Source organism: Alosa sapidissima, chromosome 1 (assembly GCF_018492685.1).
Source record: "Alosa sapidissima isolate fAloSap1 chromosome 1, fAloSap1.pri, whole genome shotgun sequence".
NCBI classification, from domain to species: domain Eukaryota; kingdom Metazoa; phylum Chordata; class Actinopteri; order Clupeiformes; family Clupeidae; genus Alosa; species Alosa sapidissima.
Genome location: NC_055957.1, coordinates 10,040,416 through 10,059,110, shown reverse-complemented (window position 1 = coordinate 10,059,110; position 18,695 = coordinate 10,040,416). Strand labels below are relative to the sequence as shown.

Sequence of the window (18,695 nt, the reverse complement as noted above, 5' to 3'; positions counted from 1 at the left end):
TGTGATTATGTGCAAGTCAGTTTCCATTTTTTTTTAAATTCAGTTACTTATAATCTTACTGTAATTTTCTACAGACTCATTTGAGCAGGTTAACGTCTTGTATTTCCTCCATGTATACCAATATTCAGGGTTCCCATGGTCATGTAATGCCCATTTTTCAGGCCTGGAAAAGTTTTAAAAATCAGTAAATTCATTGAAAGTTTTGGAGAACTTATATATTTACATTTGTCTAATGAAATCAATGTTAGCATTGTAGTCTTCCATGGAGGATGTTTTGTGAACAGGTCATTTGAACAAGAGCACCTGTCAAATGCTCTGCTATTCTTTTCATTCTATTGATTGGCCACTCAACTCACAAATTATTGATTGGTGGTGAGCCACACCTGTTTTAATTTTTTTTAATGATTTCTGTTGTGGCTATTTTGTACATTTCACTATAACTATTGCCTACTATTTCTTTTGTTGTATTATTGTTACTGAATTTTGGCATTACTAAAAATGAGGACTACCCTTAATGAACTTACAAGAATAAATAACGGTGGAATGAATGAATGGACTTTAGTCCAACATCAGTACACTCTCTGGAGAGTTTTCTAGATGTGTAAGTAAAGATTAAAGAAGTGGACAATGAAGTGGCTTAGTCCAAGAGGTCGGGTTTGGAAATCCACTTGTTACAGCAAGCTCTCAATCCTCACAGCGATTGTACCTGCGTCATGGAAACAGTTAGAAACATCTTTTTTCAGTGTCTACAGTATGTGAAGTGTGTTCAGATTGGTGAGGCCATTTTTACAGAAGTCCTCATTGTGGCAAACAATAATACAAGTTACATTTTAGTTCCATATACAGCCACTTGGGGTTTGCATGTTGTGAAGAAAGGGAAATGTTTTTATTATCAATATGGTTTTTTGTCTATTATGGAGGCAATGTTCAGAAATGAGGATCTCAGTTTAGCTCAATGAAGTCTACTCATGTGTTTCTATGTGTGTGTGGACTCTTACTTAATACCTTTTTTTGACTGTGTGTTTGTTTATTTGTGTGTGCATGACCATTAGGCCGGCAGGCTGAGGAGGATGACCGGTAAAACTCAGACCAGCAACGTGACCAACAAGACTGACCCGCGCTCACTCAACTCCAGAGTCTTCATCGGCAACCTCAACACAGCAGTGGTCAAGAAGACAGACATTGAGGTCATCTTTGCCAAATATGGCAAGATCATCGGCTGCTCAGTGCACAAGGGCTATGCTTTTGTTCAGTATGCCAATGAGAGAAATGCCCGTTCTGCAGTTGCTGGGGAGAATTCTAGGGTCATCGCTGGACAGCCTCTGGGTAAAGTTCACTTTGGTGTTACTTCTGACCAAATGTATACATCTTTCTGTATTTGATTTGATTCTCTATTTACCTGATGCACTCCCAAAGTAGATGATTGTCACCAGAGTTCACTTGCGGCTCTAAATATCTAAACAACTTAATGTTAATGTAAACTTGCCATGTAAAGGGCTGTGTGAATGCATTTATGAGTATAAGTATAAGTATATACTCTTTTGATTCCCTGAGGGAAATTTGGTCTCTGTATTTATCCCAATCCGTGAATTAGTGAAACACACACAGCACACAGTGAACACACAGCACACACTAATCCCGACACAGTGAGCTGCCTGCTACAGCGGCGCTCGGGAAGCAGTGAGGGGTTGGGTGCCTTGCTCAAGGGCACTTCAGCCGTTCCTACCGGTCGGGGTTCGAGCTGGCAACTCTCCAGTTATAAGTCCGAAGCGCTAACCAGTAGGCCACGGCTGCCACCCTTTATGAGGTATTATGAAGTGTGACTGCCCCTGTTCTGCGTATGCAACACTCTGCCATTGGCTGAAAATATGAGTTCAACAGGTGGAGATTTATGACTTTGTGAAAGTATAGTAAGTATAAGTATATATACTTTTTTGATCCCGTGAGGGAAATTTGGTCTCTGCATTTAACCCAATCGGTGAATTAGTGAAACACAAACAGCACACAGTGAACACACAGTGAGGTGAAGCACACACTAATCCCGGCGCAGTGAGCTGCCTGCTACAACGGCGGCGCTCGGGGAGCAGTGAGGGGTTAGGTGCCTTGCTCAAGGGCACTTCAGCCGTGGCCCACTGGTCGGGGCTCGAACCGGCAACCCTCCGGTTACAAGTCTAGAGTGCCACGGCTGCCCACAAGATGACCTGTTGAACAGTGCCCATGTAACCATCACACCTGCCTGCTGTCAGTGCCCCCCACTGTAATAGTCTGCTTGCTGTCTGCCCTACTTTGCTTAGGTAAGTAGGGGGTAGATTTGCAGCATGGAGTAGGCGTTGAGTAGCCTTGAGTAGTCTTGAGTAGGCGTTTTCCTTCCCGGCTCGCATACAGTATATGGTGTGTATTCTAGGGGTACAATTAGTGACTCAATTGTTTATTCACTGATATAATCCACAAACACCACTGCCTGTAGAGAAGGGAGAGAGCAGTGACCCCACCCGGTCATGAACCCGGGTCTCCAGGACGCTAATCCTGCAGCTTGACCGCAACGCCAAATCGCTACACTGCCCATTTGGACCTCTGTTCAGCCAAAGTCATAGAAAAACCCTTGTTATCAAATGCTTTCAAATGACCTACCATATGAATGTACCTGAAGAGAAGTTGTACTGAATGAAAACAAATGAATGAAATCTAATAGCACTGAGCCCACCTGTATGTTAGGTATGGCGCTCTATGGGGATGTATCTCCACTACATGAGTGGACACTAAGGGAGGCGGGGGATGGAAGGGTTGGTGAGATGATGCATTCAAGGTGCATCACATTCAGGCTGCCATAAGCTTCTCAGCAAATCCCCACTATTATTTATTGATCAGATTTGCCCCTCCTTTACGGAAAATAAAAAGCCTCTCACTCAGCTCTGTAACCCTGTTGAAATATGGAGTAGAGATCGGGGGGGGGGGGGGCATTTTTTTTGTCCAGCTTTCTTTCCATTAGGAATATGTTTTGGCCTCTAATTTCTGGCATGAGTCAAGTAGAACACTTTTCTGAGCACTGATAGCTTTAGGTGAGTCATCTGTAGATGGTGGGAGTGCAAATATTAAGCATAGCCTCAAGCCACAAGCCACACAATCAAATGCAGCAGAGCTTTTAGCTGTGAAGGGGCTACTACAACCTGTGGGTCTATGTGGGTGCGCCATCATGTTGATGTTGTAGGTGCCAGGTGGATAGCGGCTTTACTGCTTCAGTGCATTTTCATTTCTCCAGGACAGACTCAGGCAGTCGGTTTTGCTTCAGTCAGTTTGATAGTGGCAGGCAGGGTCAGAGCATCATTCTGCATCCACATGTGTCAGATTGACCAGGAGCCTCCACACTGAGAATGAATTGCATGAAGAGATAAAACAAAGTGCATGAAACATTCGGGAGCAACTCCTTAAGCGGGGTTCACATTCAACATGCTAACGGCAGCGCTGCGCTATGAAACCCATGGCTTGCGCGCGCAAGAACTGGTCTGCCACTGCGGCGAGCAAAGCGCAGCGCAAGCCACATTTTGCCGCTAAGCCACTCTTGCGTGTGCCACAGTCGAAGTTCAACCATGTTGATAGGTGTTTTGCGCTGAGCCTGGTGGCAAGCACAACAAAAATCTTTGGGACATTACCTCAACCAAGAGCAGGCGATCGAAGCGCATGCCACGTGTAATGTGAAGTCCCCTTTAGGATACCAGGACAATGCAAAGTCTTCATATTTTTTGTCCATGTCTTTGTCCAATATGTCTTTCAGATGCTCTGTGGTTTGCGGAAAGAATTACAGTGGCAGGTCAGTCTAAACAGAACCACAGGTTGCATCCCGGCAAATACTCAAGCTTCCCCCCTCCTCTCAAATAAATAAATACATAAGTTAATACATATACACAGTACATACATACATACATATATACATGCATACATACATAAATAAAGAAGGAATTTAGCAAGCTAAACACTGAATCTTAACACAAATCATACATTAATACAAATGGTTGGCTGGCATCAATTCATGATGAGCACAGTTCAGAAAAGGAGCTTGAAATTCACCACTTGTGGTGTTTTAGCACCAGGCTGTGTCTGTAGTTGGTATTGCATGTGCACTGCATTGTTGTGGAGTGACGTGCAGCTTTCACTCAAGGCCACTCAAGGCAGAACATTCAAAATATAATACATACAGCACATTTTTGAGTGGCCTTTTAGTGTAACCAGTCCAATGGGCATCCGTGCAATAATCATGTTGTTTTTAATCATCAGCATCCTCTGATATATCAAACATGTCTGGTGAATGGGTTACCTAAAATAGTGGTGCTCATTGCATATGAATCCAGTTTTCTGGTCAGATATAGGCGCTGCATTGCTTTAAAAAAAATGTGTTCTGTGTTAGCAGAGAAACTTAAAGCACAATCAAAGAAGATTCCTAAATATTGAAATTCCTCTACATCCTCTACAGGCTGATCATGACTCACAGCAGGGGGTAAATCCTGACAGGCATTGTGATGGACCGGTTCCAGGTCTTCTTTTCATCTATAAAAAGGGCACTGCCATCACACAATTTAGCAAGCTCTCCAGTAGAGTGAAAATATGTAGACTGATTGACTGTATCAGTCAACATAAGACCAACCAGCACCATGTCATCAGTGTATTTGTACAAGTGGCAGGTAGCTCATCATTTGGATTTTGTTTGCGTATAAAGAGAACAGGTGAGAGCACACAGCCTAGAGGTGCTCCTGTATTCAGGAGAACAGTTTTAGAGATAATGCCATTCCACCCCTCTGTGGATGGTCTGTGAGGAATTCATTGATCCACTGTTGAATAACTGTTGATATTAATATCATAGTCTTTTAATTAAGATATGTTTCTGCATGCAATTTAAAAGCTGAGGTAAAATCGACAAAGAAGAGTCTGGCATAACTCTTAGGCTGCTGCAGGTGTTATAACCGTGTTCATTAGTGTCAGTGTTGCGTCGCCAGTACCCCGGCCCTTCTTATACGCAAACTGAAGTGGGTCAAGCCATTCACTGAGAGATGTTGAAAGATGATTGACCATGACTCTCCATACATTTGCATGGGATATTGTTCAGCACAACTGGTCTAAAATCATTGAGCTTTGTTGGTCTGGGCTTCTTAGGGACAGAAATGGAATTATTTGGAATTAGTTTCCATAATTTGGAACAGAATGATTATTTATTAGAAGCTGAGACAATTTTGTGAAACACTGCTTTGAGCTCAGACCTGTTTAAAATGTTGCTCTTTATATATTGGAGCTCATTGTGGGACAATGGCGCTCCTCACGGTGCGACAACGTGGCTCTCTCTCAGTCACAGTTGACTTTGTTTGGTATGTGTGTGTGTTTACTCGACTTTTTCCCGGATTGAATGCGGTTAGACACACATATGACAGGGAAACACTTCTGCATTTGAGACAAGTCAGCTATGGGGTGGATTTCAACCAACTTCAAATCCTTGCATTCCCGGAACTGCGGCCCAATACAGAGAGGATGCCGGCAGCGCACTATCCTGGAGTTCAGCGCCCGAGGAGGAAACGCGGAAGGCGAGGAGGTACAGAGCGGAGATTACGGTGCCTGGCTCGCCGCGGTAGGCTACAGCGCTCAACAACAGCACTGACCATCAGCACCGGGACCCCTCAGGGCTGCTGCCCAAGACTGTTTACACTATATACCCATGACTGTCTATCTTCACATAAACTCCCAGATATACAAATTTGCAGATGACACATCCATCCTGGGGCCTCATTAGGAGAGGTGATGAAATGCAGTACAGACAGCAGGTGGATAAAATACTAGCCTATGGGGAGGAAAACTGCATTGTCCTAAACACAGATAAGACTAAGGAACTAGTTATTGATTTCTGGAAGAAAGCTACCCCCCACAACCCCTGGTAATTAAAGGTGCTGTGGTGGAGAGTGTTCACAACTTCAAGTTCCTGGGCCTGCATATCACCAACACTCAGCTGGTCAGAGAACACCACGGCCATTGTGAAAAAGGCTCAGCAGAGGATGTATTTGATCAGGTCCCTGAAAAAGGCTGGCTGTCAGCCGCTCACCCAGGCCTACAGGGGGTTGGTAGAAAGTGTCCTCACAAGGGACATTACTGTGTGGTATGGCAACACTACAGTAAAGGAGAAGAAGGCCCTCCAGAGGATTATTAAAACAGCAACGAGGATCACAGGGACAGAGCTCCCCTCCATAGACTCCCTGTACACAGACCACTGCAGGAACAAAATTAAATTAATTCTCCAGGACCCACATCACCCCAGTCACTCTCTGTTTAGGTGGAGAAACTCGGATCGTGTGCTGAGACATCATAGACCAGAGAGCATAAGGGCAAATACACCACATTTTCAAAATAGCTTATACCCAGCAGCCACCAGACTGCTGGCTAAGGAAGGGTTTACCCCACCTCAGACGCGGACTTGACACATTTTGACATGTGCGGACACGCTCGCACGCGCACACACACACACACACTCACATACCACTTCATCTTGCTGTGTAATCCTAGGGGGACAAAGCTGGCACTAGTGCACTTTTATTGCTTTTTAGTAGTGGATTTTTAATTGAGTGAATGATTAATGAGTGTTTTTGTCTCTTTATATATGAGTGATCTGCACAAGCATTCCAATGCACCTGAGCAAATGGCAAAAATAAAGACTTGACAATGAAAGAAAGATAGAGAGAGAGAGAGAGAGAGAGAGAGATTTTCAGAGGTTAACTATCAAGGAAGAGAGGAGAAATATAGGCTAAAATTCAGCTGTGGGATAGACTGTTCATTGTTAATAATTTATAAGAATGAAATAGATATTATTATTTGTAGAGGCGAAGGATGTACAGTTTGGAGAACTACAAATCTTTGTGCCATTTAGTCGTGGAATAAGTATGGCACATATTTAGCATGTGTATCTCTATTATATGTGCTAAATTAATTTCCAAAAAACAGGATATGATTATATAAACAAATGACTGTAATATGCAACTGTGCACCTGTGAATTACTCATTCAAACACTAGATGGCACTCAATACCCTGCCATGGGTAAAGTAAAAATTATGCAGCAATTTAACACATTCTGAGGTCTGTATTTATAGTCAAAATGTTCAAATCATCTTCAGATTAATATTTGATATTAAATAGTTATGTGAATGATACATACTGGTCAGTCCAATAAGCCATCCTGGCTGTTTAGCCTAGCTCTGTGGTATGGGACAAAGCACCCAGTAAAAATGTAAAAACCTTCATAGCACATCAATATTCCTGAAATACATTGTATGATAGTAGTCTACTATGCAGAAACAGCTGTACTGCTATTGGTGTTAGCAAGGTTTTTGGTAGTTAGGTCACTACTTCTAATCGAAACTATTTTCTGTTGCCCCCCCATTAATGACACAAATGTGGTCATGAAGAAATTGAATTAATGTCAAGTAAATGACAATTGTTCATACATATATCAGTTAGTTTAATGCAGCCTGGAGGAGTCCAAAACACGATTCTACGCCTGTGGGTTTAAAACAGCATCCCCCTGAATGGGACCAAAGTGGTATGGCCTGGAGTGTCTTACCTTAAGAGCTGAGCGCAAAGACTTTATTCAAAAGGGAAGGAAGAGGTCCGTTCCGACGAAACGCATGAAACTGGACAAGTACCATAGCACCATGTATAAAGGCAAGCGTCGAAATCAGCGACGTGAGTATTGTGATGTCAAATAAAGCCTAATTGAATGATGATGCCAAGCTTCCAGTAAATTAATGATTTTTTTCTTTCTTTTTTGTGTAAAAAGTAGGCTACGTTATGAATACAAAAAGACAATTCATATTTTTAGTAGATAGTTAATTCGGTTGCTGCGGTTACTAAGTCATTGTTGATAAAGTTTTTGAATTATTTAAATGTGCTTTGAATGTTTAGAAAACAATATTAGTTTAGAGTTGTTTAAAGCTTTATAATGTTGAAATGACATTCGTGGGTGTGGACACAATTTATTTAGTTTTTTCCTTCTCTTTGCCCAAATTACGCATTGGTGTCTGTTCAGTAGATCCTCGACAATCTGACCAGTAGCCTATAGGCTGGCTAGAATTAACCTATAATAATGCACTGTCAATTGCAATGTAGTTGCATACTGTATTTTACCTGCAGGTGTTTCTGTTTGTGAAGTCTCAGGACAGGAGTTAGAGTCTAGGCTAGAATTCAGCCGGCTCACAATTTATTAGCCTTTTTTTTTATTACATATAGGGCATTATAAGACATTTCAGAAGCTTGAACTTATCGAACCTCTCCCAAACGGCATAGCGCGAATTGATGGTCACCGTTAGTGGGTATGACAGACCTCCCTCAGGACTTTGTTTCAGGCTGTTGCATGCTCTGATGTCTTGGTTACATCATGATCAAAGAGATATGACTGGAGGAGATATCAACTGGATATAAATTAGGCATATGGGATGGGATATTATGGACAGTGTTCTTTGCTCCCTCAGATCCAGAGGAAACTGTCGTTTTCCATAACTGCTAGAAGTTTGTTTGCCAGGTGCAACAGACTGATACAGACAGATTATAGATTTAATCAACTTGGCCAGCAACTGTGCCATTTATGCAGTTAGTCTATCAGACAGACATGGTTTACAATTGAGAAAATGTTCCATAAGCCATGCTTGCATACTGCATTCTATCAAAATTATACTGTACTTATACTGTGCAGTACAGTGCAATTGCATAGAGTTTTAGAGTGATGTTTTTAGTACTCATTGAATATTCTCCTCAAAATACCAGTTCTTTGTCTTTGGCTCTGGGTAAAGAAGTTGCATTGATCACTTTGTCAATGCAGAATCTGGCAGTATCATTCTGCAGTCTCTTTTCATTTTAGCTACTCAGCAAAACAATTCTGAATGTCTGCATATGGTATTTATGGTATAATTTCATATGTAATGCATGGGTAAAACATTAAAACCTCACAATGTGTGTTTTTTTTAAAAATGTGACCTAATTTGCAATGCTATACCCTATATGCGTCAAAATAGCCAATAGATATATGGTTTTGAGGGTCACTAGGTGCCTATAAGTCCATGTAGACTAGAGTCTCCTTCATCAGAAAAGGTCCAGATAGTCTTTGTACCCAATATGACCTTGGGTAGGAGAGCACAATGTTGTACTGGATTGTCACACTACTCCTTATATGGTTTGCTTCCGAATAAGTTCTGTGTGCAACTGTTTAGTGGTATTATTCAGGGCTCATTCAGGGGCACCAGAGACAAAGGACATCACAGGGCCACCCACAAAGACATCTGGAAGCAATGAGCCGAAGCATCTTGAGATACAGTACAGACTTCCCAACAAGTACTGTATATACTGGTTACATGATGCCCAAGAAGACCTCACACTCTTGCTCATAGTCTCTATGTAGCAACTGGTTATACTCCAGTGTCATATATAAAGTCATTTGCTCAAGGGAAAAAGTTTATTTGGAATGGTTGTTGGTGGAGAACCCATCATGAGGGTGGAGGAAGGGTGGGTCTGGGACGCCAGACACTAGGCTTCTGGTGGTGTTGTGGGCCTTATTCAATGAAACACTGATGAAAGAAAGAGCCTACTTGATATCCTCTGTTGGTGATTCTGTTTGTTGCGCATGGAGCTTTGGTAGGGCATTTAGGCTATTGGCATTGCATGTGGGGCACCATTTTGGGGCGGTGGTAGTGTAGTGGTTAAGGAGCTGGGCTAGCGTGCAGTAGCCTGAAAGTTGTCGGTTCAATTCCCAGCTTCCACCGTTGTGCCCTTGAGCAAGGCACTTAACCCCAAGTTGCTCCGGGGACAATGTGATCCCTTGTAATATAGCTGACATATGTAAGTCACTTTGGTCAAGAAGTGTCTGCTAAATGTAATGTAATGTAATGTAATGTTTTGGATCCTGGGTATAACAAGCAGCCCATTTACGACTGCCGTCAGCCAACTGTGCATGTAATGTTAAATGGGCTTGTAGTTTATTGGCCACTCTCGGAAATCCCCTTTACAGCACAATGGATTTAACACCTCTTCAGTGTATCGGAAATGAGCTCAGATACAATGCAAATCAAAAACACCAGCATCTCTTTGTGCCATCACATAACCTTGTAATTTCAGACCTGTATATAGTGAATCTTACCAGTGGTTTTGCCCCCCTTTACCCATTTACTGTTTATTGCACCTGAGGCAACACCAAAGAGTTTTTTGTACCTTAATATAATATTTCCAAAATTGTTTCAGTGGTTCATCAACTCGTAACAGGGTGGATGCATTCGCTTCGCGGCCCTCATATCGGCTATAACCGCACTATGTAAGTTTCCCAGATCGTGGAGCAGATCTGTAGTTCAAATGGAATGAGACATAAGAAACTACAAATGTGACTTGCTTATGATGTCGCAATACATCATACTTTCATTAAATCATGCAACATACTCTGCCGTGTCTGTGGACATGTTATTTGCAAAGCCAGTGCTAAATAAAGAAATAGTATGCGTGCGACAGAGGAAAAGTGCTAGTGTTGCTTTAAACAAGCAATATGGAGTTTATGTCCAAGCTACTGGAATTGAATTGACATGAATTTAATTCCACTTTCTGTCATTCCAATTCCAATTGAACTTCCTGTGGGGTGGAAATAATTCAAATCAAATTCCAATTCATGAATTGAATAGAGGCCAATTGTAAAATTCTGAATTTTGCACAAGCCAGGTTGGGGGAAGTGCTGTGAATGCAAATTCTTGAATCTTTTGTAGGATTTTCCGACCTAAACCACAGAACTACAGCACACTGTGCTTAGTATGAATACATACAGGTGTGAACAAGAGGTAGTTTCAAGAAGATACCAAATTTGTCAAATGCAGTGCCAATTTTTTATTAACGTAGGGTTTGACTGATTATTGGTAGTTCACATGTAAACAGATTTTACCTCAAAGTAAATGTTGTTTCTAGGCTAGTTCTCACTACACCATGTGTAACCTCTGAGAATCAGGGAACAAGATTTCCAAGACATTTTTTCAACATTTTGAAATGTTGTCCCCTCACAGCCTGTGGCTCAGTCACAGAAGCGATGACTCTGGGAACATGAAAGGTGGTTGTGCTGCTGTCAAAAAACTGTCAATGGTGCCCTTGCCATTAACTTTTCAATCTTTGTTGGCATGAATAGGGCTCAGTGGAAAGACACAGAGCGACAAGTCCCGCTGAGATTTGGCCAGTCGTGCTGACAGTTACACCGCTTTAACCCTCTCTGGTTATACTTTCTTAATTTACTTTGTCAGAGGCTATCAGGGGATGGAATTATTTTTATTTTCAGGGTTTGTCATTCCCATCTTACTTGTTTACTTGTAATGTGCATGTGTGCACCTTTCACATTTACATATGAGTCTATGTACAGGTATGCCACATACACATGCAGAAACACACACACACACACACACACACACACACACACATACATAATACAGAGAGCTTGTGGGTAATGAGTGCTTTGGCTTTGGGACTCTCAGTGTTGCAGTCCCTCTGAATATGCTTTGATAATTTACAAGCATCGTGTCAAGAGGAGCTGCTATGCAGAGACCCCTCATGTGCTTTCACCTGCTCTGAAATAATCATCAATCCCTAATTTTACACCAACTGATCACAAGGCCCCTTAGAGAGGGTTGAGGCTGTAATTCAATTGCTGGTATTTTTTGCTGTTTGCCAGTTGCATTACCCCACAATGAATGGATCCCACAGATTTAATATGAACAGAAGAGTTCTTGTGGAGATTGTAGGGCAGTCAGTTTTGTCAGTGTTGATGAGCATAGACTCCTAATTTGTAGATAGCATGTAGCCCATCTGTGTCAACTAATGAGCTGTTGGTATGAAACTTTTGAATCAAAGGCTTTTTCATTATGCAGACAGAACAATTCACCATATGAGGCAATGACCTCAAGCCATTGCTGAGGAGAACATTTAAAGTTTGTTTGATTTCAGCACTGAGGAGCATATTTGGTAAACCAAAGTATTTCATACAGGAATGAGATTTTATAGATGTACTGATGGGCTAATTAAGGCAGATGACACACACAGTATATCCCTTGATGGTTGAATGAGTCAGTGGAAATTTCCATGCAGAAACAGTCTGACTAGCGGCCTCATCTCTCCCATTGTTTCTCTGTCACACTATACTCATCAGATCATCAGATCACTATCTGTCTTCATCTCTGTCTGTGGATAGTTCCTAAAGCACGGCATCACGTGAGTGTCCTTGCCCAGTCCTCGTGACAAGACCTTCAGTGTGATTGAGTTCATATTTAGAACAGTGTTAATGGGCCAGAGAGGAAATGGCAGCACTGTGTGCTGCGTAGTTGTCGCACTTAGGGGAGTTAAGTGTCCTGTTCTGCCAAAGGTGCCTAATCCTTTCTTCCATTTCTCAACTCCATCATTTGTTTCCTCCTGTAGTGAGCAGAGTGCAGCCTGAAAGGGCCAGTAATTGTTGTAAAGCATCCACTTTCAATTCTGCTGTCTGTCAAACTCTCTCTCTCTCTTTCTTTCTCTCCCTCTCTCTCTCTTATCATTGACCTTCAAAAATACCCTGGCTTGCATGGTTGCAACTTGCCACCCTGGTTTGCACTGTTTATTGTGTGTCTCTGTGTGTGTGTATGTGTGTGCTGTGTGTGTGTGTGTGTGTGTGTGTTGAGCCAGGCAGAAGGGTGGAAAAGTCTAGCACTGATACAAACGCTGCATACAAAATGTGAGACTCCTGGAAGCTGAAGAATGATGCTGATATCTGCCCATATGTTTTTGTGTTGGTGGTAAAAACTTTGCTCATTGGAACAGAATAAAATATGAAACAGACTGTAGGGACATGGTGCACAGTGAGATACTTCTTCCATGAATATGAATTTGTGGTACACATTGAGGACACATAGAGGAACTGGAATTACTGTTATTTTGTTTGTTGTTGTAGCTTAATACATGTGCGTGACTTAACGTGACTAATTTGTTAGGTTGTTTTTTTACTTTTGGTTCAAAAGTTCATTCATGGTTCATGAATAAAATGTAGCTTTACATGTACAACTACCTACAGTACATTCATTCCTGGTGAGTTGTTTTCTTTAATTATAGATTTTTACCACTTTCTTTGTTCATTTCAGTTAAAACATTAAAATGTAATTTGTTTCTCAATTCATAATAAGGAAATCTGAATGGTTTTCGTTATCAGTGTGATTTTGTGAAATTGTATAGACATTCTGTTCCTTGTCTGTTCCTAGTAAGAGCTAGGCAATAAACTGACCAATGTACCAAAGATAGTTATGAAAACCTTTATTTGAAATATTATCAGTTTACAATGACACAAGCTACTTAAATGCTCTCATAAATTCTTATGCTAGCCTTCGTCTGCTGCGTTCCTCCGACGAATGTCATCTAGCACTGCCACCTACACACAAGCCAGTCCAGACTATTTTCATTTGTAGTTCCCTGATGATGGAATGACCTACCAAGTGCTACCTGAGCAGGGGCATCCCTTTGTATCTCCAAGACCTAACTCTTCTGAGATTACCTCTTCTCCTGGCACACCTAATATACACTTACCATGCACTTCCCTCTACCTCCTTGGCCTTCCACCACCTTCCACCTCAAGTACTAGTCCACTATACTTTGACTAGTACTTGAACATCTGCACTCTCATTCTCTGGTAGTCTAGTGTTTGTGTAAATTAGTTTTTATTATCCCCTGGGTCTTTAATGTTGTTTTAATTTTAATCCTCATTTTGTACGTTTCTTTTGATAAAATCATCTGCCAAGTCAGCGGATAAATTGTTGCCCAGTCTGTATGTCTGGATTCCTTTTGTGCATCCTGACTTAGTCAGTACACTAAATTCCTATGTTTGTACTGAGCTGCTGTCTCCAGCTACTCTCTCCCAACACCATCACCTCCTTATCTAGTGGTCCTCCTCCCTACAAATGGGGTGTGTCGTATCAGATATTCAAACTCGGGCCAGAAATTAAGTCAAAATATCTTGTCTACAACGTAACAAAAATACACCATTATAAGTGCTGAAGTCAAAAACTTATCACAAAAAGAAGGAGCAAAAGGCAGTACACTGAGTTCCGTGCAAAATTCCTTTAAAGAAGCACTATGCAACAATTTTAGCAAAAATGACCTTAATTATGCAGGTTGAGAGTCGTTCTGATGGTTCTATAACACTTTCTGGGTCATTCCGTTCTCCGGGAAAAAAACGAATATGCAACTTTCAGGACCCGGTCCGGGTAAATCCGGATGTGAAAGTATCCAATCGTGCCTTGAAAATGTAGTCAGATTGTAGTTTCGAGTGAACATAAGGCGAGCTTTAGCGTCAAGTGAGAGACTCTGAAGACTGCAAAATGGACGCCAACTTGGCTTTGTTGCTGTTGAAATTGTAAGTAGCCTACCCTTGGGTGAACTACGTCTTAATGTGGTTTGATTGTCTCTTTTTTATTGTGAGCCCTGTATGTGTTTAGGTTGGTTTCTTGATGGCTAGCTCGCTAGCTAGTGGGGGTTTAGCGTACAGTAGCAGTCACTTTCTACCGAAGCTGCAGAGAGAGCTGTGTAGTGAAAAATGCGAGCCCAAATCCGGCGAAAACCCAGAAAACAGCGAAGGAATAACCAGACCTGCATAGTGCTTCTTTAATGACTACATAGCGCAAAGCCTGAGTGGATTGCACGATTGCACTCCCGAACAATTGTTGAACACCAATATTTACCCCTCCTTAGATGCTGACACAACATTTGGCAACTTCGAACCCACAGGTGGCGTTATGAAAGGATCGTTGTTCGGTCTTATCTTTGCAAGTCAGCACTGTTGCTGCCAAGGGTACGAACTTTTCACCGTAGTTCAGAGGTTTATACAAAGTTCAGGGGTTTATACAGTGAACACAGGTCACACATCGTTCATGGGTTACATATCGTTCACTCGTTTGCTCTCTTACTAGCTGTTTTGAGTAGAGCCCGCCTCTGATGACGTCTCTATCTCCGCAGCTGCAAGGCCAAGCATGCTTTTTTTCAAACAGGCTTCGCCCATCCACAGTGAGACACAGAGCGACACAGACAGACATTGGGATACAGAGCGCACAAGGTAGCCTGGCTAGCGCCACCACTTCTCAATGAGACGTGGTCTGGGAACCAAACGTTCATTTTCTCGTATTTGAAAAAAATGCCCAGATCCGTTTATTGGGTGCCACGGATGTCTATCAAATGCGTCTGTGCATAGCTCATCATCGTCTTGCTTTCCCCCCTGTTCTGTGATTGGTTCCCTATCTCAGGCGAAAATTTGCTCCATGGTCTCCAGGCTGCCTTAGCAGCGTGAATCAAATCCCGCGCAAGGCAGCATGGGAACATCCAGGCTACGCACAAGGGGGAATTCTGGTAGAATAGCTTCAGTATTTTAATAGTATTAGTTAAATTTGTTATTTAAAATGTTATAAAAGTATGTTAGATAGGAGTAGTATATTGCTTGATTATTTGTTTATAAGTTGAGGTTATATTAATACATGTTTTACAGTTTCAAACTCGTTCTCTCATCATGATGTCTACAAACCATAGTGATAATTTTAGGTGGCCATCTCAGTCCCTCACAGACACATTCAAAAGTTCCTCTCTGTGAATGTTGATGTTTGCTCCACTCAAGCTTGGGTACTATGAGCTGCTCCGTGTTGAGGCACTTTGGAAGGGGATCTTTTTAGAACAGCCTTTTTAGGCTGTTTCTGTGTGGTCTTAAAGCAGCCCTGTGATCTGACGCAACTATTTTGTTTGATACTTAACTTGCTCTATATTACAGTGAATAAAATGAGTTTGATGGCGTGTTATGAACCCTGGCTTGCAGTAAGTGGGATGGCAGCCAGGATCATTTACATCTGACCGATAAAGTGATTACAGTCAGCCAGTACTGACAACCATATTGTCAATATAGCCTATATGAGGCTGTTTAACCAATCATCGCTTATTAGATTTTTATGTACACACAACAGCCTTCACAGCTATTTTGGGTGAAAGCAGATGCTGGATAAATATTTCATTAGTTGAGAAAGTAAAGTTGCCATATTTTTCCCCCCCTGACAGACATTAACATGGCTGGAGAGCCCAGACCTTATAGGGCCAAGATAGGGTCCAAACGACCACTACCCTCTTTGTACAGGTGAGATAAAGCATGACTCATCCTTATGGAAGGCAGGTTTGAATGCATTTTCTTGACCATTTATTTAGCTTTGTTTTGTCTTCACAGTGGGTATGACTTTGACTATGACTACTACACAGATGACTTCTACAACAGGTGTGTAATCCATGTGTAAGATTTCTTGGTTATATTCTAGGTCCATGAAAATTTGATTAATTTTTCCAAGGTTGGGTTTGGTGATAAACAAATATGATAGTGTTTCTTAAATGTTCCTAATTATTTCACAACACGTTCATTCTTAAATCCTTACACTGGCTACCAGTATTTTACCGGTAGTAAGCCGGTAGACTTAAGTTTCTGTTAGCCTACTAATTTATAAATAATTTAAGGTTTATGCCCAGAGTAGGCCCTATATCTGATATAATGCAGTCTTATGTACTGAGCGGATCTCTTGAATCATTAGGAAAGAGTTAGTCCTGCCTAAGCCTAAGGTAATGATGAGGTAATGATGTCTGATTGTCTGTAGCTAGTGCGGCTGTCATAATAAGTTGTCAGAGGGCATTAGAAGGGCCTCCACAAAATCCAGGCTCGAAACCTTTTCTATTTGACCAAGCGTTCAGCTCAATTTAAGACACAGCTTTACTGCTTTTATTTTCTGTATCCTATTATTTATTTGCTTTTGATGTTTTTATTATTCTTTCATTTTTATGTTATTTTGAACGGTCTTTCCTTTTGATAATTTCTAATGCACTTTGTCTGTAGTGCTAAAGGTCCTATATAAATACAAGGTGGTATGTAAATAAAGTTGCTTTGCCAGAGTTGTGAATTATGTATGCCATGTACTCTCCTTTTATGTCTATAACCTCTATGAGGTTCTTTTTTCACTGTCTCTTCCTGGGAAGGAACATTTAAATGGCACACGGTAAAAGGACTAAAGCACCTTCATCACACAGCCATGGCTATTCATTTTATAGCACTGTTACCCTTCAGCATTATTAATATGCACCCGGGGTGGCTTGTTAAGGGTATGAATAATCTTGTAAGAGTAGAAAGCAATTTTAAAAGCAGTGGCCCCATGCCGAAATAAGTTATTAGTTCCAGTAATACAATTTCATGAATGAATCAAGGCAATTAGTACAGCTTCAGCCATTCCCTATTTTTCATTTGGACTAGGTGTACATATTTGCCATAAATGGTTATGCTGACTCCTCCCTGGTCAGAAATCTTGCGAGGAGATCCTTTGCATGGTCGATTGATGATGCAGTGATGTTCCTTCAACTTGCAGATAATGGCCCCAATGCTTACTGGAAGATTCTGAAGTCTTGAAATCTGTAACCAGTTCCATTGATATGTTTTGCAATAATAAGGTTGCGAAGGTCTTGGGAGCTCTTTGCTTTTATCCATCATGCTTCTTGTGTGACACCTTGGTAACAAAAAAACTTTTTATAGCCCATCAATATGTACAAACTCAGCTTATATTAATTTGCACAGATAGGAGGGATAATTACTCTCTAACTACTAATAGATTCCAGCTCGTTCCTTGCCTTGGTGTACTGCCTTTTCTTAACGTGTTCAATTTGTTCCTGTGTCATTCCACTTTATTACACATAACTCTACTTATGGACTTTAATGTTTAGGTTTTTTTTATAAGGGTGGATTACCTGGCACTGTGATAAGCAGTTAGCCTACTTATTATTTTACTCTACTGATCAGCTACCACCTGTTATGGTCATTTGAATGGCACTTTTAATATTGTGGTCAGTAATTATGATGCTAATTTTTTCATCAAGTCCTGTATTTTTTCTGCATTTTACACATAACTGTAACAAAGTGGCTCTTGACAGCTGGACCGTTCTCAGGCTGACGTAGCCTAGCCGACTACATTTGTACCTCCTGCCACAGTCCTCCCTCTGCCCTGGCTAATGACACAATGCCCCAGAGTGGTAATAGACCAGGCAAGAAAAAAAGACATCCATCTTCCATTTGGCACTTTCATGCGTTTGTTTTCTCGCTTCTTATTTAAAGTGGCCTTTCATGCAGCTCCCAGGAAACTAAATCTGTCGTCGGTCTGTGAATGCTGATGCCACAGGGTCAGTTGTGTAACAACTTTTGAAAGCGGAAAGAAATAGCATTTTAGTCATTCCCTTTCTTGGAATTTCACCGTATTGTCAAATACGTAGGTAGATCATGATGATGGTCACTGCAGTGCATCACAGCAAGCTCATATTTCAATGTATCTGTGGTCACTCTTAAGCTGATTTGTTCTGTATTAAACAAAGAGGGCTCTGACTTGTTCTGCCTGTGGCAGGGTTATTTATGAGGTAATTAAATAGCCCCTCCTCACTTGTGTCAAATGCCATCAAGTGTTGAAGTGAACTGCCTGTGTCTAACTGCCTTAATAATATTTTCAGCTATTGGCCAAACCAAAAGGCAGAATATTTCTACATTCGCAGTGGCGATGTTTGAAATCTCTTCTCCCTGAATGTGAATGTGACGGCTCTGTTTTTTGTATGCTTGTCCATCCCACCAAGGCGCTGTCTCCCACCCCCA

The 18,695-nt window shown here is 41.4% G+C and overlaps 1 protein-coding gene across 2 annotated transcripts in view; it reads left to right on the top strand.

Annotated features, from left to right (window-relative positions):
• LOC121707117 (RNA-binding Raly-like protein) overlaps nt 1–18,695 on the top strand; it is a 33,249-nt gene that overhangs the window by 11,027 nt on the left and 3,527 nt on the right. For both annotated transcript variants that reach the window (XM_042089429.1, XM_042089437.1), the window contains exons 2-5: nt 1,053–1,326; nt 3,773–3,808; nt 16,091–16,166; nt 16,254–16,301. In XM_042089429.1, the coding sequence (XP_041945363.1) occupies nt 1,053–1,326; nt 3,773–3,808; nt 16,091–16,166; nt 16,254–16,301 (434 nt within the window). The remainder of the gene's footprint in view (nt 1–1,052; nt 1,327–3,772; nt 3,809–16,090; nt 16,167–16,253; nt 16,302–18,695) is intronic.